The sequence below is a fragment of the Bombus pascuorum genome, chromosome 1, assembly GCF_905332965.1.
Source record: "Bombus pascuorum chromosome 1, iyBomPasc1.1, whole genome shotgun sequence".
NCBI classification, from domain to species: Eukaryota; Metazoa; Arthropoda; class Insecta; order Hymenoptera; family Apidae; genus Bombus; species Bombus pascuorum.
Genome location: NC_083488.1, coordinates 15,666,028 through 15,687,003, shown reverse-complemented (window position 1 = coordinate 15,687,003; position 20,976 = coordinate 15,666,028). Strand labels below are relative to the sequence as shown.

At 32.9% G+C, this 20,976-nt stretch overlaps 3 protein-coding genes and 1 non-coding gene across 8 annotated transcripts in view; 3 read left to right on the top strand and 1 right to left on the bottom strand.

Moving 5' to 3' along the window:
* The first annotated feature begins 365 nt into the window (after positions 1-365).
* Positions 366-5,978, top strand: LOC132915330 (ATPase family AAA domain-containing protein 2-like). Its single transcript, XM_060975136.1, has 9 exons — positions 366-892; positions 976-1,124; positions 1,350-1,619; positions 1,765-1,956; positions 2,594-2,775; positions 3,375-3,558; positions 3,911-4,096; positions 4,704-4,863; positions 5,400-5,978. The coding sequence occupies exons 1-9, from the start codon at positions 739-741 to the stop codon at positions 5,708-5,710; spliced, it is 1,788 nt and encodes a 595-aa protein (XP_060831119.1). The 5' UTR covers positions 366-738; the 3' UTR covers positions 5,711-5,978.
* A 6,249-nt stretch (positions 5,979-12,227) lies between these two features.
* Positions 12,228-20,976, top strand: part of LOC132906163 (collagen alpha-2(IX) chain-like) — a 33,766-nt gene continuing 25,017 nt past the window's right edge. For 4 of the 5 annotated variants that reach the window (XM_060958089.1, XM_060958104.1, XM_060958096.1 and 1 more), the window contains exons 1-2: positions 12,228-12,394; positions 20,178-20,245. In XM_060958089.1, coding sequence (XP_060814072.1) covers positions 20,197-20,245 — 49 coding nt within the window. In that variant the 5' untranslated portion in view covers positions 12,228-12,394; positions 20,178-20,196. Of the gene's footprint in view, positions 12,395-20,069; positions 20,108-20,177; positions 20,246-20,976 lie in introns of those variants that run through there. The other variant, XM_060958078.1, reaches the window with a different exon arrangement.
* LOC132906054 (bromodomain-containing protein DDB_G0280777-like) lies at positions 13,903-16,896 on the bottom strand. The gene has a single exon (XM_060957905.1). The coding sequence runs from the start codon at positions 16,869-16,871 to the stop codon at positions 14,580-14,582; it is 2,292 nt and encodes a 763-aa protein (XP_060813888.1). The 5' UTR covers positions 16,872-16,896; the 3' UTR covers positions 13,903-14,579.
* On the top strand, positions 19,854-19,926 carry Trnar-acg (transfer RNA arginine (anticodon ACG)). The gene has a single exon. It is a non-coding gene; the product is annotated as a tRNA-Arg (tRNA).

Sequence of the window (20,976 nt, the reverse complement as noted above, 5' to 3'; positions counted from 1 at the left end):
TGTATGATATCGTTTCTTCATAAAATTTATTAACGAGTTAAAAATGTCTTTGTACATATTGAAGATCTTAAGTTATGTTATAAAATAGTATAAATATGAAATAAATATAGTTTTTTAATATGCTTCAATTATTCATATTACTTACATATATCGAATAATTAAGTAACATCGTATAATAACGTTCACTTTATTGCTTAATGTATAACTTTTAATACGTGTCTTTACAACAGTAAAAATATAAAATAATAAAAAATCAATGTAAGCTTCAAAACGAACATTATATTATATCTTTCTTTTTTAAAATTCACATATTAGAAAATTTTTATAGTATTATAATTAGAATTACGCTTTTTTAGAGCCTTAACTTGAAACAAAATAGACTTTATCGTATCGAAAAAATCTCGTAATGATAATATCTTATATATTACTTAGAACTACACGAACATTGCTTCAAAGCGTAACACGATTCGCATGTTTCGTTGGAATCTTATCGACGAAATGTCAAAAATAATGAAATTACATTGTGAAACCACTTGAATCAATCGTCAAACGCCGCAGAAAAATTCCAGTAAAATATCCAGCAATACACGATGCGCGTGTACGATCAACGATGCGAGTAGTCGAAGAGTATTTCATCGGGCGATGATTTAAGGAACAATTATATACAAAATAATTGAATGGAAATATGTTCGTCGGTTATGCGAAATAAAAGTTTCGAGGTCAGTTTGATCGCGAAAGATGTCTTGCGCAAAGGATTTCTCCTGCATCGGAGGACTGGAGAAGCAGATTCGTGTTGTAAAGGAAACGGTTCTGTTTCCGCTCATGTACGGTGACATTTACGCGAAGTTCAACCTGAAACCACCGAGGGGTTTGCTTTTTTACGGGCCTCCCGGTAAAATAAAACGTTCTACGGTTCGTAATGAAACGGAACATTGTTGGAAACGAGATTCCCGATTGACATCCTCTGTTTCGCAGGAACAGGAAAAACGCTGGTCGCCAGCGCTTTAGCCGCGGAGTGTAGTAATTCGGAACGAAAGGTTTCCTTTATATCTCGCAAGGGTTCCGATTGCCTTAGCAAATGGGTCGGCGAAAGCGAGAAAAAGCTTCAGAAGATTTTTTCACTAGTTAATATAGTGTTTTACTTAAATTAAAATTTCCTATTTTAATTTTTAAGATATACTTGAAGTTTTCCGAGCTTTTTATCTTTTAAGGGAAATTTCAATTCATATAACATATACCTGTTTTCGTTTCATTTGTAGACAACAAAAATTTTTAATTGTATTTGCAAATTAAAAGATATTTAGCAGCGGTTGATTTAAAAAAATTTGAAAACCATGTCGATCTTACAGGCTCAACAATCGAAGCCTTGCATAATCTTCTTTGACGAAGTTGACGGTTTAGCTCCAGTCAGATCTAGCCGCCAAGACTTTGTGCACGCTAGCATTGTTTCCACTCTCTTGGCCTTGATGGACGGCTTAGAGAACAATTCAGAGATCATAGTAATTGGAGCAACGAACAGAATCGATGCCATAGATCCAGCTTTAAGAAGACCTGGCCGATTCGACAGAGAGCTATACTTCCCGTTGCCATGTTATACGTCGAGGAAAGAAATACTCTCAGTACGTTTAATTATAAACTATTACGTAGCGTAATTAATTCATTCGCATTTTTTTGAAAGGGATTTTCAATCTAATGTGTACATCGTTCCTTTAATTTCTAAAACAAGTACATTAAAATAAAGAGACCATGTGTGTCACATCATAGGTTCATATAAAAAGTTGGAAGCAAAAACCACCGCAAAAGTTTTTAGCGTATCTGGCATCGAAAACGGTCGGATTTTGTGGAAGTGACTTGCAAGCTCTTTGCGCCGAAGCGGTAATGTGCTGTGTTCGGAGACTCTATCCGGAAATATACACTTCCAATGCGAAGTATCAGATTAACGAACGTCATCTTAAAGTAATGAAAAGAGAATTTCATAATAGATTTAAGATAAGAAAGACAGTTTCATTTAAAGCTAGTCAATTTCTGTAGAACAATTGATTCAAGCTTGATAATATTATTAGTGGATAATGTTAAGAAAAGTTGACGATCATTAGAAGTAGCCAAAAAGAAGTTTCTATAATCGATAATGGCTACCGATAACTGAAAAAATTTGTAATTATTTATAATATTTATAATAGTTACGATACCCGTTATTTTTTATAAAGTAAAGTTCAATCATGTAATCCTAAATCACGAACTATATCCTGCACAAACTATTCTCATTGACAAAAGATATTGCAGAGGGAGAAAGATTAAGAAACAATGAGTCAATCCTCCAGAAATCTAGATCGGGACACTTCTATTAACATACGGTTACTATGCTACGTGGATCATAAAATAGCTGCTTTATTTGCCAACGGCGCATATTTAATCTGCTTGATATTAAACTGATCGCTACGTAGAAGCTATAACGTTTAATCGAATAATAAAACGAGGAATGTGATTGTTGCAAAAAGAAAATATATATATATTGCATTTTAAATTAATTTGAAAAAGATAAATCCTTTTTAAATAATTTATGAAGTTCTTCTCATAATCGTCAACGTAATAGGTTGAGAAACAAGATTTTCTAAAGGCACAACAAAACATCTTGCCAGCATCGCATCGTGTTACAATTGTACCCGTGAAGTCTTTGTCGTATAAAATCCAGCCATTACTTCAAGAAAATTTGTCATGCATTCTGTCACAACTCGAAACTCTTTGTCCAACGGGAATGTTAATTTGCAATGATATGTAAGCATCGAATTACTGTTTGATTTGATAAGTAGCCTTGACAAATTTGTACAAATCTTTTGCATTTTTTATCCATCTATACACAGGGTGCATATATGTATAATATCTAGATTATAACATTCTTTATGGTTTTCAATAAGTAAAACGAATCCCTAAAAGTAAGTTCTGTTCTTTTAGTTGTGTCCATAAAAATATAAATTTACATAGAAATTCGTAATCTACGATAGAAACTTAATTTATATTAAAATTCACAAAAAATACACAAAAATATTAATAATTATATTAAAATACACGAAAATTCAGGAATGATAAGAAAGCTTTAATTGAAAATTTGTATAATATTACTTCATAAATTTTTTTCGAATTAACCAAAGCACAGCGTGAATATTTTTTAAGTTTATATTTGGTCGAATGATATTATGATTTATGTCAGTTTTCATATAATATTATAATTTTTACGATGTTATTAAATTAGTTTAATCAAGCTACATTGAACTGCTAAATTTTCGATTACTATGAGAGTAGGGTTTGGTTATAGATAGATCGCAATGGTTCTCATAATATAAAAGGTAAAAAGCTTTAAAAGGCTGTTCTTATAGCACTGGTAGAGCTGTATCGAGGTCAAACAGCTGTCCGAGGATTTTATTGTGCGGTGATGACTCTCACACTCGTCATCTGGGACCAGCATTACTCCATACCTTGGAACATTTACCTTGTCATGTGTTAGACGTCACAACTTTGTTCGAGGAAACAGGAAGGGCTGCGGAAGAAGCTCTCATTCAAGTATCTATTATAAATATTATTAATATCAGAATACAATATTAATTAAGGCTGATAAAGTGATAACTTAAAAATGAAATCTTGTAAAATATTCTTCATTATGTATTGTCTACGTAGGAAATAAGAAGATTAGAAAATAGGACATTTTTTAATGTATTCAATACAAAAAATTATGTTTTATGAAATTGATAAAAAATAACATACAAAGATTGGAAAAAATTAATAAAAGATTTCAAAGTTTTTTTATTTTTATGTTCTTTATGGATTATTTTTTGTTTTACTACTTCTAAAATGTTCAAACATTCGAATTATATTTATGATTTAATTACTGGATATCTGGATAATTAAATGATAGAAAATGAAAATGGCTCGAAGAAGTTTACCATCGTTACTCTACATTCCTGACATCTTAGCGTGGTGGGATCTAGTGGATGAAGCGGCACGCGTCGTTTTTAGTTCTTTGATGCATGGCTTAGATCGATCGGTGCATATCTTAATCTTGATTACGGCCAATTGCTCGCAAGCAGATTTACCAGCAGATGTAAGAGACACTATGATTAAAGTCGTGCTTTAATAGCATATAATATCGATTTAACAATAATAACGTTAATAAAAAGTTGCAAGATAATAATAGACTATAATTCCAGAAATCAATATTAAAATGTTATGAACTTCAAAAGCTATTTTTTTTAAAGTAATGATGATAACAATAACAACTCACTTCACACTTTTCGGTTTTAAAAAATAATAACGCATTCTAGTAGTCATAAGTGAAATTTATAACATAGTGGAATCGATATTATAAACAATTACGTATGTTTTAATTTATTGTTATAATGTCATAAAAATTAACTAGCTCTATAAAAACAATTATTATGAAGAGATCCACAATTTAATGATTTAATTAAATATAGTTTCCCCATAATGTAAGTATAAGTAGACCCGTAGTATTATTTTGTTAAGAAAGATTAAGATGTACTGAACAGAGATTAAAGATGTTAGAATATTTTTTGCGTTTCTGGAAGAAGATAAGCATGGACAAGAGTTGCTTTTGTTATAAGTCCTTCAACTGTATGTAACGATATATGAAAAAAGAATGAAAATGATGAAATATATCGTTTCTTATTTTCACTTTATTCAATTACTAGATTGCATCTTTATTCGATGAACATCAAAGCGAAATATTCGAAGTCATGCCCCCTGGAAAACAACAGCGAGAATCTTTTTTCAAGCAATTATTCGTTCATTCGGCGTGTGATCTCGAATCTAATCGTTCTTCACAAGGTATATTTGATAATAATATGATACTCTCATTTTAAATGTAAAAGTGTAGAAAAGGAGTTTCTTTCATATTTTATGATATTTACTTTTTATGAAACAATTAATAAGTAGTAATTATTTAACTAGCGGAATTCGAACAAGTTATGAATCCAAAAAGAATGAAAGAAGTAGGTAGGAAGCGAAAGCAGGCAGGACGTGCTGATTTCGCGGAAAATCTTTCGACCCGTAAGTGAAAGATCTTTCAATTTTTTCATTCAAAAAGCATCATAAAATATTAATAATACTGCGATAACGATAGAAGAGATGCCATCCTCACGGAGAAGTAAACTCAGAGTCCGCAACAAAATATGCGCCGTGCGATCAGCTCACGTGATGACCGATTCTAAATCAAGTAATAAACTTTATTTGCTTATTTTTATTCTAAGTCTTTGGTAAATCTTTAAATAGCCTATATTTATATAACTATTTCAATCAATCGCACTTATAGAATATATCTGCAAATTTTGATTATTAAACCAATACTAATATTCCTAGCTAAACAAAGAACTTAATTTTCTATCTAGAAATTAACGTTAAAAGAAAAAATAGCGCATCAGGCGAAGGACCACCGTCAAAACGTACAAGAAATTCTCCGTCCCATCTATCCGCGTCGAGCAACGAGAAACTGACCGAGTTTGAAATAGAGGAACTGCTTCGAACGATCGTCGGGGCGACGGAAACGTGGCCGTGCCACGAGCTCGAAAGTCTGTTCGCTTCCATCGAATTAACTCTAGAAAAGAACGAGGATGATTTATGCTCTGCAATTGAATGCCTCGAACGGTTTAAAGAATTCAGAAGGGTAAAAGTATACGTGAAGAACGAACAAAAAGATTGAGTTATCGTTTTTAATTTATTGAACTATGTCGCGTATGTATAACATCATAGCTACAAGCGATGTATCCTTTCACTGACTGATGTGTAATTTTCAGTCGTTCGCTACTGTGAACTGTACGTCTAACGACCATCTGTTCAAACCTGGACATATATCATCAAAGAGAATTGACAGACGCATGATGCGAATCAGTTGTGTAATTTGTTAATAATATGTGATAGTTGATCATTATCATCGTTCGTGGTCGTATGTGTACATGTTACGTAATGTGCTACATGTATCTGTATATGTTATTGGCCTCTTTCTTTAAATATCTTGTGACATAACGTTGCATTTCGCACGTGTAAGACATGTAAAGTTTTATTAAGAACTAATTAAACATAGAAATTTTCTGTACTGCGAAAAGTATTTTTGTAGCTGTAGCGTTTAAACTGCTACGTTGCTATATATATGTCGGGTGAACGTTATGATTAAGGGTAGGGGCGTGTAATAAATTGGCCATCGTTGTTATACAATCGAGGTAATGTTGATTAGCACAAGTATGAGTATTATAGAATCGACAAGTAACCGCGGTGATTAGACGCTAATGACAATGGTCTTAGGTTTGATAACGAATCCGCGGCCAACGGAATAACAAATATACTTTCTTCCAAAGTCTAAGTCGGGCTCATGATCAAAAACGTGAAGTATCCACTGATCGTAAAAGGCGTTGTTTCCTCGCTAATGAGATCGCACGAGAATGTATTATCCGTCACGATGACGCTGCAGAGGAAAACTATGATGGGGTGTGTCTAAGGGCACGAGATCATCGGATTCGTCGAGGAAAGCCTCCGCCCGGAAAGTGAGGGAAATGGACGTTGCTGTTAATTTGTTAAATTCTATGTTGGTGGTTAGAAAAGGATGCTAGCCGCCCTTGAGAGGAAGTTGCTAGCGGAAAGTGTCGCTAGTGAGGAAAGCCGATTTCCCGTTTCTTCCCGTAGTAGGTGACAGATTTACGGACTGTTAGGATAAAGACTGTTTGTCAATTTGAAGGACTTTAATTAACTAAATCCTGAGATTTATAGCGGGTCCTCAGGCTAGCTGAACATATACTGTGAATGATGTATCGACATCTGGCGATCATCTTGCCCGAAGAATAGGGTCTGTGTGTAACGAGCCACGGGGCAGAGACCATTGGAATGTTTACTGTTAGATGTCGGTACAACTATTTTTTTTTTAAGGAGAGCTATGTAATTCTATACCTCTGTTAGGTAAAACGTCCATTCCGTGACCGCGGCTACGTTCGGCAACTAGTTGTCGCCTTGAGCCCAAGCTCATTATCGCAAATCTCGGACAATTATAATCGGATTGTTTATAAGATTAAAGTGTTACGGATATTCCTAAGAATTCCGAAGGGAAGGCCCGGTGTACTTTCATCTCCGACATATATATTAGATTCTTAAGTTAATTTTGTGATAACATGACATTCCATTTGCAATTTGCTCAATTAATTAGGTAGCTATAAAATGGAATACCAGAGATTCACTTCATATTTTTCTCGTCGCTGTTTCTTCCACTAATAGTCTACAATCTTCTGAAATTCAAAAAAAATTGATGTTTTTCCGTCTGTAGGCGGAAACATTTCTTTTTCGAGTCAAGTAGGTATTATCACGCTATAACCTCAAAATTTCCAATAGAAGCTGGCATACCCCAAGGCAGTGTCCTCGGACACCTGCTGTTCAACATCTACACTGCAGGTTTACCAACTTCAACAGATATAACCACAGCGACATTTGCTGACAATACAGTCTTATTAGCCTCGCACTCAGACCCGACAATTGCCTCCTCTACTCTCCAGCGAGGTCTCGACTCTATGGAAGAGTGGTTCCACAAATGGCGCATCAAAGTCAACGAAAACAAATCTAGCCACATAACTTTCACGCACTAGAAAATAAACAATACTGTACAGCCCTCTTTATGGACATAGAGAAAGCATTCAACAAAATAAACCACGAAAGCCTAATACAAACAATCAAGAAACAATTCCCGGAACAAATATACCAATTAACAAAATCATATACAAGCAATAGAACCTTCACAATAAAAATCAAGGACGCATACTCCGAAGTTAAAGACATCAAAGACATAAAGACAGCAAGGAAGCGTCCTAGGACCTATATTATACACACTATACACGGCCAACATACCAACAACTACCAACAGCAAAATACTGACATTCGCGGACGACACAGCCGTACTAGTCAGGCACACTAACCCTGTAACAGCAGCCACAATACTACAAAAACACATCACAAAAATAGAAAAGCGGCTACAAGCTAAACAAATTAAAGCTAACCCTACCAAATGCAACCATATTACATTCACACTGCGAAAACAGATACCACCAAACATCTTCCTGAACGGCACGCAAATAATACAAACAAGGCAAGTCAAATACCTAGGACTCCACATAGATACACAATTCACATGGAAACAGCATATCAAATCAATAATAGACAAAATACAGACAGCAAGGAGACAAATGCACTGGTTAACAAGCCGAAAATCCAAGCTAAGCACAGAAAACAAACTGAAAATATACAAAATAATCATAAAACCAATCTGGACATACGGAATTCCACTATGGAGAACAGCAGCAATGAGCCATACAAGCTAAAATTCTTAGAACGATAGTAAACGCCCCATGGTACGTTAGAAACGCGGACATTCGGAAAGACTTGGGAATACCAACGGTCAAGGAGGAGATTAGCAGATTTGCAAGAAGGTACAGAGAAAGAATAGCAACGCACCCGAACCGGCTGGCAACGGAAACGATCAACACAACAAGCATTGAAAGAAGATTAAAAAGGAAACACCCAACAGATCTCATAAAGGATATAACCTAGCAAACACGAAGATGGTACCCCGCTGGGGGTAGCCACCTACATGCTATATTTTTATATTTGTTTTTTTTTTTTTATTTACTAAGATATAATATTTTACCAAATGTCCTTCTGGAAAAATTGTAAAAATTAAATAAATAAACTAGAAAAAAAAGAAACAACTTTCACGCTATGAAAACAAACTTGCCCTCAGGTGACGATAAACAATATACCTATTCCAGATAAAGAGTCAGTCAGATATCTGGGCATGACTTTGGTCAGAAGATTGACATGGAAACAACATATCTTAGATAAAACCAAACAACTCAAATCAAAATTTAAAAAATTCTACTGGCTCATAGGCCAACGTTCCAACTTAGACACGCAAAGTAAAATTACATTATACAAGGCCATATTAAAACCTGTTTGGACCTATGGAATCCAACTATAGGGAACAGCAAGTAATTCCAACATAGAAATTCTTCAACGATTCCAATCGAAAACTTTAAGATCCCTAATAGATGCACCTTGTTACGTCACCAACGAAACGATACATCACGACCTCAAGATACTCACACAGTCAAAGAAGAATTATCCAAATTCAGCAATAGACACAGCACAAGAGTTAACAACCACCAAAACCCTTTAATTACTCAACTACTCGACACGTCGGAACAGATCCGCAGGCTAAAAAGACATTACAACTTAGACCTAAGCACTAGATTCAGATAGAATCAAACATACTATAAACACCTATTAATCATGTCATAGTACCACGTCAGATAAATTTACTTAAAATTCTCTAACGAGAATTGATTGTAAAATAAACGCAAATAAAGAAAAAAAAATGTAGGTATTATCTGTGCCAGCTATCTGCTGGGTTTCCCGCGGATAAGCGAGACCCAAACTCAATTTGTGAGCCGGGAAAATGTAGTCGAGTTTGTAAGTCCTTCTTCTGGGAAAAAGTTTAAGGAAAATACACAAGTTAGAGAAGAGAAAAAGATCCACCCAAAATTTCTCCAAAGTACAACAATGCGTGTATGCTGCAACGATACAAGTTTAAGTCTAAGTTAAGTCAAGTTTAATCGAACTGATCTAGATATCAGAAGACTTATGGACGTTGATGTGTGTATGTTGCGAATTCTCGACTAAAGAGCAACCGGTCAGGTCAAACCGATCGGTCGATATCGCGTACCTCGAATGAATTAACGCTCAAGGTGGAGGAGATTTAATATATCGAGTGTTAGAGTAATCCAGTACTGTGTTGAACTTGTATAAACGTAACGTGTGATGTGATGCACGGCGGTGGTAAGATATTGTTGCAAGTGAAGTCTTTCAACCGTACGATGTCTAATTTTTTTTTTTTTTATTTTATTTTGGTTATTTTACAATTTGTCCTTATGGACATTTGGTAAAGTGTTATATCTTATTGGTGAAGAAAAAAAGATAAAATAAAAATAAATATAGCATGTGGGTGGCTATATCTTATTGGTGAAGAAAAAAAAAAATAAAATAAAAATAAATATAGCATGTGGGTGGCTACCCCCAGCGGGGTGCCAGCTTCATTTTTTCTAAGTTATATCTTTTATGTACGATGTCTAATGATGAACTGTCCTCCTACGTTGCTGCGCCTTTTTACCAGCCGTTGGGTTTCGTCTCTCCATCGTATCCTTCCGGCTGGTCTTTTCCAGTGGTTTTTTATCCGATCTCGGAGTCGTTAGGTTTACAGATCGGAGAGAATAAATTCGGAATTTCCTAAAGAAGGGACTGGGCCTGTCCGTGCCATAAATAGATGGCCACTCAAAATTCCGAACAATGTATGTATTCAGACTACATGTGGTCTATCTGAAGAAGTAAAAGAACAAATAAAAGTGCACCTGCTCAATGATGATTGATCACTCGAAGTAGTTATCAGGTATTAAAAGTTAAAAATTGTATTTTTTGGAAGTGTGCATGAAAGAGTTTAAGGATGATAGGGTAGTTCAAAGTAAAGAGTAAGTATAAGAGTAGCTAGGTAGGTATGCACACGTTCCCAGGACAGTTAGAGTTCCTGGTTCATATCCTAAATATGTGGGGTAATATTACTCTATGGCGAGGGTGCCTTATAAGGGACAACATACCACTTATCTTACAACTTCAAAATCAAACGCATGCTAAGTGATTTGGCAAGGCAATGATCTATCAGAAATTTTTAATCTGTAACTTTTATTAGAAAATTATGCAGAATAGTGAAGTTGTAATTCAATATTATCTGGAGATATCGAAACTTTCTGATTAGAAGCAAAAGGAGTTCAATTATTTGAGTTGTTACAACGACAATGAAAGAGCATTGGCGAGATCGTTCAAGTGTATTATTACAACAGTTTTGTTGCACAACAAAGAAAGTGTTTAAGTTTGTGTGGTTTGGTGTGAAGTCACTTTCTCCATTATGATGATGTTGTGTACAATGGGAAACATGGCGATAAAAATGAATGTCACAGGCTATCACGCGTGATATTTCACTCTATGCGAATCTTGTTTTAATATTACCATCCTCTAATAACATCAAATACGTTATTGTTTGTAATTAAATACAAACATATTATTCTTTGTAATCGCTACAAACAATAATTCTTCTACTTCTCATGTGATATTAAATAATAATAAAATATTTAATTCCATTTACTTAACGCTATTAATTCTATTAAACGAAACGTCGTGTGATGAATTTTCTCAACAAGCATTCTCAGCTTAGCTATTACGCATTTTATAAAATTGTTTTTACATGTAATAATGATTCCACTATACGTTTGGTGGTTTTTTGTAATTCTTTTGTAAAAGCATAATTGAAAGCATTGTATAGATTCATATGAGTAGATACACATTACACGTAATGAAGGTTCCAACGCTTGAGAAACAGCAATATGCTTTTAACTTTAATTATTGATTATTCCTTTTGAGGGGATGCAATGAAAAATTGATTGTCTATGAATGAAAGACTTTACTGCTGTGTATGTTTCTTGGCACATAGATCATTAACTTTACCCTCGTAATTGAATAATTATTAGATTAGCTTTCGTTTAACTTCTTTCTAAACGTTCAATGAAGACGTATATATGATATAGAGCTGTTTATGACTTTCTACGTTTTATTTCAGAAGCATATTATGGTATCATTACTGGCTTCAGTGGCAAAAGTTATGGAAAAGTTGAACTTAACAATAACCATTTTGGTAACTTTTCATGTTATATGTATTTTGTATATTTTCGCACTTTGAAATTTCCTATAAATAAATGAACATCCGCACCTAATTATGAGTGTATTTACTCTCTTAAATTCAACTTTTCTGACATTTCTTTCATAAAAAATTATATATCTTTTGCAGAACTCGTTTCCGATGATCTTATTTATTTAACGCTTATGGTGAACCTGATCAAGCCAAAAGCGCCAATACATACATATGGCAGCTTGTTACAAACGGTCGAAGTGAACGCGATCGCAGCCGGCGACAGAGCATGCAGGCTCCTTTCTCTGCGCGCACGACATGCTAATTCACGAACAACTGTAATTGTCTCTTCTCCCCGATGACGGAAGATGGAAAGCAAGATTGAATCTCCTTGAAGAGAGGTGGAGAGATGCAAGCCATGCTGTTCTCCAGGGCTTATCAGTTGGTGCCGGGCAGCCGTGCAATGCGTTGCCTCGTCTTGTAATTTAATTGTGCTTTTGATATTACGCGTGACACACATCGAACCCTTCACGGAATATATATGCCGGTCCATTGACTTCCGCTGACCAAGCAGCAACTATCGGAAGCCGTAGCGCTCTTACATCCAGCCAAAGACTTCAGGTACGAGGCGCTTCAACGTGTCCAAAAGTTTCTTCAGAACAAGCCGCTAGCAAGTAGACTCTCGCACATGCTAAAATTTTATCAAACTATCCGCATCGAGAGGTTGAGCGACCACGTGTAATTTGAATTTGTTGATACAGTTTCGAGATCTTTTTATTTGATAGTAGTTTACCAACAAATTTTTAGTTTGTGATTTGTTTTTAACCCTTTCATGCTGGATATTGCACATAGGCAACATTGTATTGATGAAGAAGTAATGTTGATTTTTGATTGTATTAAGAAACCTGTTTCGAATGAATAGAACAGTTTGCGGTAAAATCATATTACAAAGATGATGTTCCGCATTTGTAAAACACTTGGTTCTCTTCAGTTTAAATCGAGCAATTTTAATAGTTAGATATGAAACACGACAGAATCTGTTTTTCATCAGTTACATTATATGAATTTAAGAAAAGTGCAAATAGAATTAATTGAATTTTCCCTCATTTTCAAATCAATTTAGATAAATAAATCTATTTTAGGTAAATTGGAAGAAATTATTTAACACTTTTTAAATGAAAATAAGTGCCATCGTTTGTAGTCCCCCATTTTCGATTCTACAGAATACTTTTCTATAGATCTTGATATATTCAGGTTTTACAAAATACTGTTTTAGGTATGTATATAAAATATTTCAGAATGTTGATACGTCTAGGTTTTAGAGAATGTTTTTTTAACCCAGATGTGCTTGGAACTGGTGTCATTTTCCTTTATTTTAAAATCTAAGTTGGATGTGTGGCTTAAAATTTTATACTGTTGTTATTAAAAAATGGTCATCAATTGCAAAATATACAAAGATTATAAAGTCGATATAAACGATATAAAATAACATTTCCAAATTCAAAAATATAAAATTATCTTCCAATTGTCCTTTTCGAAAGTCTATTCGTAAACATATCTGAGTTAGATATATTAAGAATACTTAAGGACTTTCAATTTGTTGTTATGTTTCAATTTTTTCTGAAGTACATATAATTCTTCCATCTATACTTTTGTTCTTTATTATTTACGCATATTATTTTACCTACCGAAAAAATCAAGAGGTTTGATGGAAATTTAAATTCCTTAACTAACATTGTAATTCAATGACCTTGTTAGTATTCAATCGTTCCGTAGGTATTTAATTTACATTCCTCCTCTATCATATCGCACGTGATAGATGGAGCATTTCTATCTTTAAATCTTAAATCACTATCTCCATTGTGCTGTAATGCACTTGCTGTGCAAGTGATAATTCTTTTCGTTGATCGTAAATGACAATATCCTTGTTGATAAATTTTAACTGGAACTTTCAACAGCATATTTGTTTCAAAGGACGAATAATTTCTGTGCTCTTTTAATTTCAATAATATCGAGTGTAATAATTTTTATTATATTTTTGTTTCGATTGTATGCAGCGCATTTTTTTATAACTTTCAAAAGTGTATCGTTATAACTTTCTATTGTGATGTGATAGAAAAAAACTCAGATTGTGTTTCTCCATTTCGAAGAACATTTATTAAAAAGAGATATAAAATTCTTAAATTACTATACGTATATATGTATTATTATAATTCTGTACAGCAGAGTATAACTCTATTCAATGTAAATAATCTAGTACAAAATAACAAAAGATGAAATTGGGTGAATATTACTGAAATAAGTAATAATACTGATACAAAACACATATTTTGCGCATTTAGGTAAACATCTTATTTATATTATTTGCGCATTTAGATAATATACATATATCTATATTTTCTTTACTTTACACAAAATTCAAAGTCAAGTTACGTATAACACAAACATAAGTAGCTTTTGGAACATTTTGGCAGCGATAACACTAAGTAACATTTAAGTGCAGTTCCTGTTCATTTAATTCGAACATAGTACATATTGAACTTGCGTTTGATCAGTACGCATATATGTTTTAATATACATGTACATGTAATTTATGAAATATAAAAAAACGTAATACAACGAAAGACGACATTACAAGTAATGAAAGTTGAATAGTTGGCCACATTAAAGGTACTTCACATATTCATTTCGTAATATATGTATTACATATTCTGAGAACGTATCCACCACTGCAATAGCTGCTCGCAATTCGACATAATTCTCATAAAGCTATGCTTGCTATCTACCGATCCAATAGTTTCTATTGCTATTCATCGGTACCATTGACTAGATCTATTACGATGGGTCCTTTATTCCTACTTTCTATGTCGCCGGAACAAGGCATAAGAAAATGGCTAACAGATTCTCCTACGCTCTGCGTATTGTTATTTATTTCGAATTTTCCCTTACGACGATTAACATTATACTGTCGTATCGTCTTAGATGATATATTGATATTCTCATTACATGTCATCAAATTTTCCTTTACATTATCAGGTCCACACATTGTTGCTATGTTATTATAATTTTGCACTTTCGCAACGTGTTCCTTCATATGGGAAATATATTTTTCTTTGGTTGAATTTCTATAGTCGGAATCCAATTCAGTTATTTTCTTCATTTTTTTGATACACTGATCATTCGTTTCGCTACATTTGGTACTACATTTCGATTTTCTTCCTGTGGAGTCGATTACTTTCTCTAGCAAGTGCCATCCTTCTCCTTCCATTCTCTTCATATCTCTAATGGCAACATGTAGCAACATCTCTCGCTCGAACCGAGTTGGTGACTCGTGATTAACATCCGCAGTGCTACGTCCCCGAACGATTCGCAATACTTCTTGCACGTCATCATCGGAATTATCTTTCACGATGTGAGTAGGAGTTTTTACAATTTGTTGTTGCTTTTGACCTTGCTGTAGTTGCTCCTGATCTTTGACTTGCAGTTGCTGTTCTTGTTGCAGTTGCGACTGTTGATCCGGTTGTAATTGCTGTTCTTCCTGAAGTTTCAACTGTTGTATCCCATCGTTGGAATTATCTTCCGTGGAGAGAGAGGAAGTTTCCGTAATTTCTTGTTGCTGTTGACCTTGCTGTGGTTGTTCCTGATGTTCTGCTTGTAATCGTTGTTTTTGTTGTAATTGTAGTTGCTGATCTGGTTGTAATTGTTGCTGCTGCTTTTGCCGCAGTTGCTGTTCCTTTTGTTCCGTTGACGCTGATTGTATCATAAGTTTAATAGGTGTACCAGGAACACTTGTATTTTGCACAATTATTGGCACGATTACCGGTAGCATTGTCTGTATCACATTAGAGTCATCCTGTAATTTTCTCAGTATATAGTTTTCTGCATTGTTTATAATAAAATCTTTCTGAACTGGATTTGTATTAATATTTGTTGTTTCCTCATTTCCGTCAATGTTTTCTAGATTAATTTGCATGGTATTCTTTGATCGAGTATTTGTATTTTTTGATAAAGATGTAACACTATCATTTTTTTTGTTGTAGCCCGATATTGACTTTGATGTTATAGCGTACTGCGATTTATTACACATTTCGTTGAATATTGAAGCATCATCTGAACGCGTCGAGGAGAGTTCCTCCAAATTACCATTTTCAACATGATCTTGTTCACGTAAATTGCACTTTTCGGTCACAAATGATAAATTTAACTCAAGAGATGAGTTTGGAGTAACACGAAAAGTAGTGCCATATTTTTTATTTGCGGATATATCGCGTGACTCCTTCAACCTGTGCGAAGAGTTAGTTTCCTCCTGCGTTATAATTTTCTCACGAAGCGCCTGTGTGCTTGCTACAATGTTGCTAGCCAAATATCGATTCGTGCATTGTACCGTATGCACAGACGGGTTAAAACATTGGCAAGGACTATTACCGAACATGAGAGGATCGATACGAGAAGTAACACTTTCATACATATTCATGTCTGCAATTAATTCAGTGTCACGATTCGATTCGGTTTGAGTCCACATGTCGACATTATCTTTCCTTAAGTGTTTTCTATTCACCGATATTTTGGCAATGATTTCCTCTCCTATTTTCAAGGTTAAACGTAATTTTTTGTTTTCTTTTGTTGCAAAATTTTTACTAGCTTCGATTACTGAAGGGTTTAAAGATTTTGGAAAATTTTTGCAAATTTCGATTTCCTTCTCCGTACATTGAGTTTCTTTCGCAGTTGTGTTACCAAATTTTTCATGTGTCTGATGTTCTAACAAATTATGCTTATCTAACTCAATTTTACACTTAAAACACTTTCCACATAGTTTACATGTGTTCCCCAGGATAATAACAGAACAATCACGCAATGTTACACCACTGGGAATATTAATCTTTTTAATTTTACGATCACTGTTTGACATTCTATATTTGTACTGAAATCTTTTCATTTGAAGACCAATACAACGAAAGAAATCCTCTTTACTGTTTATTTTAGACACGTCAAAAGTGTATGGTTGGAAACAATTTTTTTCACCATGCTTGAGTGTCCTCAGTGAGTATCTGCCTGGATCTCCAATAGCGTTGTAGTCCCGTTGTATATGTGGCGCCATCTTCTAAAAGTAATGAATTTCTGGAAACATAAAATGATGAGACTGATTATTTTTTACATTGCAAATTGATAACATTATTCATTATTCATTCAGTTTATAGATGAAAATAACATTTTGAAATATGTTTGATCAAGATGTAATAAATACGTGAGTTGTAACGATAGGAATGGATTTAATATTAATATATATTTAATACATTATTATTTATTATTAATATAAGTTTATAATATGAGTTTAATTTATGAGATACTTTCTCTTTAGTGTTGCCTCTTCATTGCGGTTATTTTTTAAAATAAATTGATATAATATATCTGTTTTATAGAACAATTTGCACGGATGCTCATCAAATTTTACATAAGGCATTGTCGAATGTATATATAAATAAATGCTGGATTCATTGTTAAAAAGAGGAAACAAAAATGTCCATTATGATTTTTAAAATATTCTTGTTATTGGTAGAAATACTTTTTTCTACAGATGCTTTCTAGAAATACATCAAATGGAGATAAAACTATAAAACTATAAAATACCTTATAAAGTATTATAAACTAAAATAGTAAACTTATTTTATTTCTCCGTTAGTTACTAATTTTGTAGAAACAGGAAAAAAGGAATTTACATCTTTTGCAAATTAAATAATTTATTTTATTTTTAATTAAATAAATGAGTAACATTTATCTTTTATTTTCTACTATTATACGTATATAATAAACACTTCAAAATATTAAATATTCTGTAAAAATTCAGTACTTACAGATAGATAGATAGAGATTTTTCTCCTTCATCATATCACATTGTTGAGAAGAAATTAAAACCTTCATCCCAAAAACTATTGAGAAACTCTATAAATTTGATATAGGTATACATCACATGAAAGAAAAATTGCGTGAGATGGCGCAATTCCAATGTTGCCGAATGTAAACAATATCCCCACTGCTATGACTATAAGATTGATATTTTGTCTATAATTACAAAGATAATTAGTTCCGGCTAATTGATAAAAATATAAAAATACATGTACAAATTTTTCTCCTTCAATTCAATTCAACGGAACACAGAAAACTGAAACTTTGGTAGACCCAACATAGCAGTGTGGCAACGTCACGTAGTCATAGTCAAGTAATCCGATAAGACCCATGAGATTCAACCAATCCGAAGCAAGGTTGTATATAACACAACCAATCCCCGTCCTTATTTTATTCTGTCTTGCCTCCACTTATGCTATGCTGTGGTTGACTAATGCTGCATATATGTATGTATTTGTCTTACTGGTGCCAATAACGAAAAAGAATTTCCGACACAGTATTGTTACTGTCCAACCAGAGATAAGACGAATGTATAATGTATAAGAATAAAAAAGAAAGTAAATTCAAAAGAATATTCTTTACATTTACGTATCTACATTATTATGTGCTTCTTTACTTATGCACCATTCGGAACATAAAATTAGATGTTCGTGCCAACTAAAGTTCTATTTTTAAAGAAAAGAAACAACGTTTTTATTGAGATATATTCAGACTATACAAATTTATTCATGTTATTTTCTGACTTATACCTAAAAATGTTTAATATCTTTGATTCTTGAAGAGAATAATTTCCGAATAGATTCTCTAAAGGCAAAAGTAAAAGAAAATTGTAATACCGTAAAAATTTATATTTTATATTTGAAAATGTGTTTATAATTATTATGATATACATATGACATACATATATTTAATATTGTATAATATAAGTTGTAAAACATTATAAATATATTATAAATATATTTTGTTTTTGCACATCCATATTTTAATAAATTTATTTCTATTGTATTTTCAAATACTATAAGAAAATATATACATGGATACATAATGCATATTATGTGTATATATATATTGTTCAGGCAGATTATACTGTGAGAAATTATCAAGTTGTATCAAGTTACATGGAGATAATCATGAACGCACTATACCAAACTAAACATGCCCCACAAAAAACATATATACGTATAATACACAGGATACGCCGGAGTTCATTTAAATTTATTCACAAAATCATCAGTCAAAAATATTAAATCAAATATTAATATGACATTAAATGCAAATATTTGGTTGTATAATAAAATAATTATAAATTTTTTGTGCGTTTGTTTATTAAGAATAGACAAAACAATAATAAATTATATTATTATAAATAAATAAATTGTAGTAAGAAATTTAAATTTAACGAAAAGCCAAAATATCAAATTGCTGATTATTTGTCTTGAAGATTATTATTTTTTTAATTTTTTATGAGAAAGAAACATGAAACAAAATTAAAATATGTACAGTACACTCCCATATATGTATGTATTACACTCGGTGAAACTCTCTCGTTCGGCATCCGGTTGTCATTCGGTCGTCATTCCCATCATGGAGAGAATTCTCCGCAAGGGGCCCTACTACTCCCTTTGTTTGATATACAGTGAAGTTCGACGACTTATGATGAGTAGTGTAGTTTTATCCGAATTCAAATGCGCATGAGATACTGATGGAACTTTTGCGCTTTTAATTTTTTTAAATCAAACTTTTACTAACGTATTATGAAATTTTTCTGGTTAAAATAAGACCAAACACGATATGGTTTAAATAACTTTTACATAGATATTTAATAGATGAAAGAATATAAGTTTATGTCATTAAATAAGTAAACATGCTACAAATTATATCGTATTTGATCTTCTTTTAATTCGAAAAACTTTACAATTACTTTGGTATAAGTTCTATTTAACAAAAATTAAAAATAAAAAAGTTTCATCGTTGCATTAGTATTGTCTCACTGGTATATCCCCTTTTATCAAGATGATTTTTGAACCTTTCTCTTTCATTCGTGGTTTTTTTACGTACGTTAATACGGTGGGCCGTATTTATCTTTAGCATCAATTCTTCCTTCAATGAATGCCTTGATTAAATTTTAGTTTATTATTATATTTAAATAATAAAGAGTAAAATTTATAACCATTAAGGTCCTGTGGCGCAACGGATAACGCGTCTGACTACGGATCAGAAGATTCCAGGTTCGAATCCTGGCAGGATCGACACTACTTTTTTTCTATAAAATTGTGTTAATAATAATAATATATGTAATCTATAGAACATTTTACGCCCTTGATCTATTTATATTTTGTAGTAATATGTAGAGGTGTAACTTACGTATGCTGTTATTTTTGTTTTGACTGTATAAAAATAAATCACAGGTAAATACTACCTCTATCTATTGTTCGTGTTATGTTGTTGTTATAGAATTTGTTATTTATAAACTATGTATATTTACTACTTATTGTTATAGGATCAACTTGGATCTGCGGATGTACTTCTCAATATGGATATTCGTGCTTGTGCAATTCACACGTACGAGTAAGTTTTGAAATATAATTAATATTTAAATATATTAACTATGTTATGTTAACTACATAAAAGAGACTAACATTTACGCTATATACACATATAGATATATATGTATATGGATATGTATATTTTTCATCAATATTCAGATTTTATTTTCTTCGGTTGGTTTTCAATACACTGAATTACAAAATTGCTGTTCTATGAAAAACAGAAAGAGGAAATGTTACTTGTCACGTCTTTCCCCTATAACCTTCAGAAACACGATATGTCTCGTTGGAAGCATTTCTTTTATTTGACTAAAACAGCGATGAGTTGCTTCTGGTTAGAGGTTCATAAAACGAAGCACATACAAAATTCTATTTCATATAATAATATCTATTACTCGCCTATTATCTTTATATTTAACTTATTATTATATCGCATAAGCGTTACCGGTCATCTCAAGGTGTGTTTCAGATCTCAATTTTGTCAACACGTTTGGGTCATTTTGAGCACAAAAATGCTATACTAATGTGCCTGTCATCAACATGTTGGCAAAGTTTGTTGGTTGAGCTCTGAAACACCTTGTATACATACTTAGGTATGTATGCAATTGTTGTATTGTATTTGAACGATGCTTATATTGTCGTGAGAATAATACCATCAGCAACGTCTGATCAGAATAATTCAAGTAGAAACTTATTGGGTTGTGTAACAATAGGGCATCATTTCTTCCTAATGATGTCACCTCACACTATCAA

Bases quoted from the DNA above. Each gene is read 5' to 3' on its own strand.
- LOC132915330 (XM_060975136.1), top strand. From the start codon at position 739: ATGTCTTGCGCAAAGGATTTCTCCTGCATCGGAGGACTGGAGAAGCAG. The intron at 1,125-1,349 runs GTTAATATAGTG...TCGATCTTACAG, and splicing joins TTCAGAAGATTTTTTCACTA to GCTCAACAATCGAAGCCTTG. The intron at 3,559-3,910 runs GTATCTATTATA...ATTAAATGATAG, and splicing joins CGGAAGAAGCTCTCATTCAA to AAAATGAAAATGGCTCGAAG.
- LOC132906054 (XM_060957905.1), bottom strand. From the start codon at position 16,871: ATGGCGCCACATATACAACGGGACTACAACGCTATTGGAGATCCAGGC.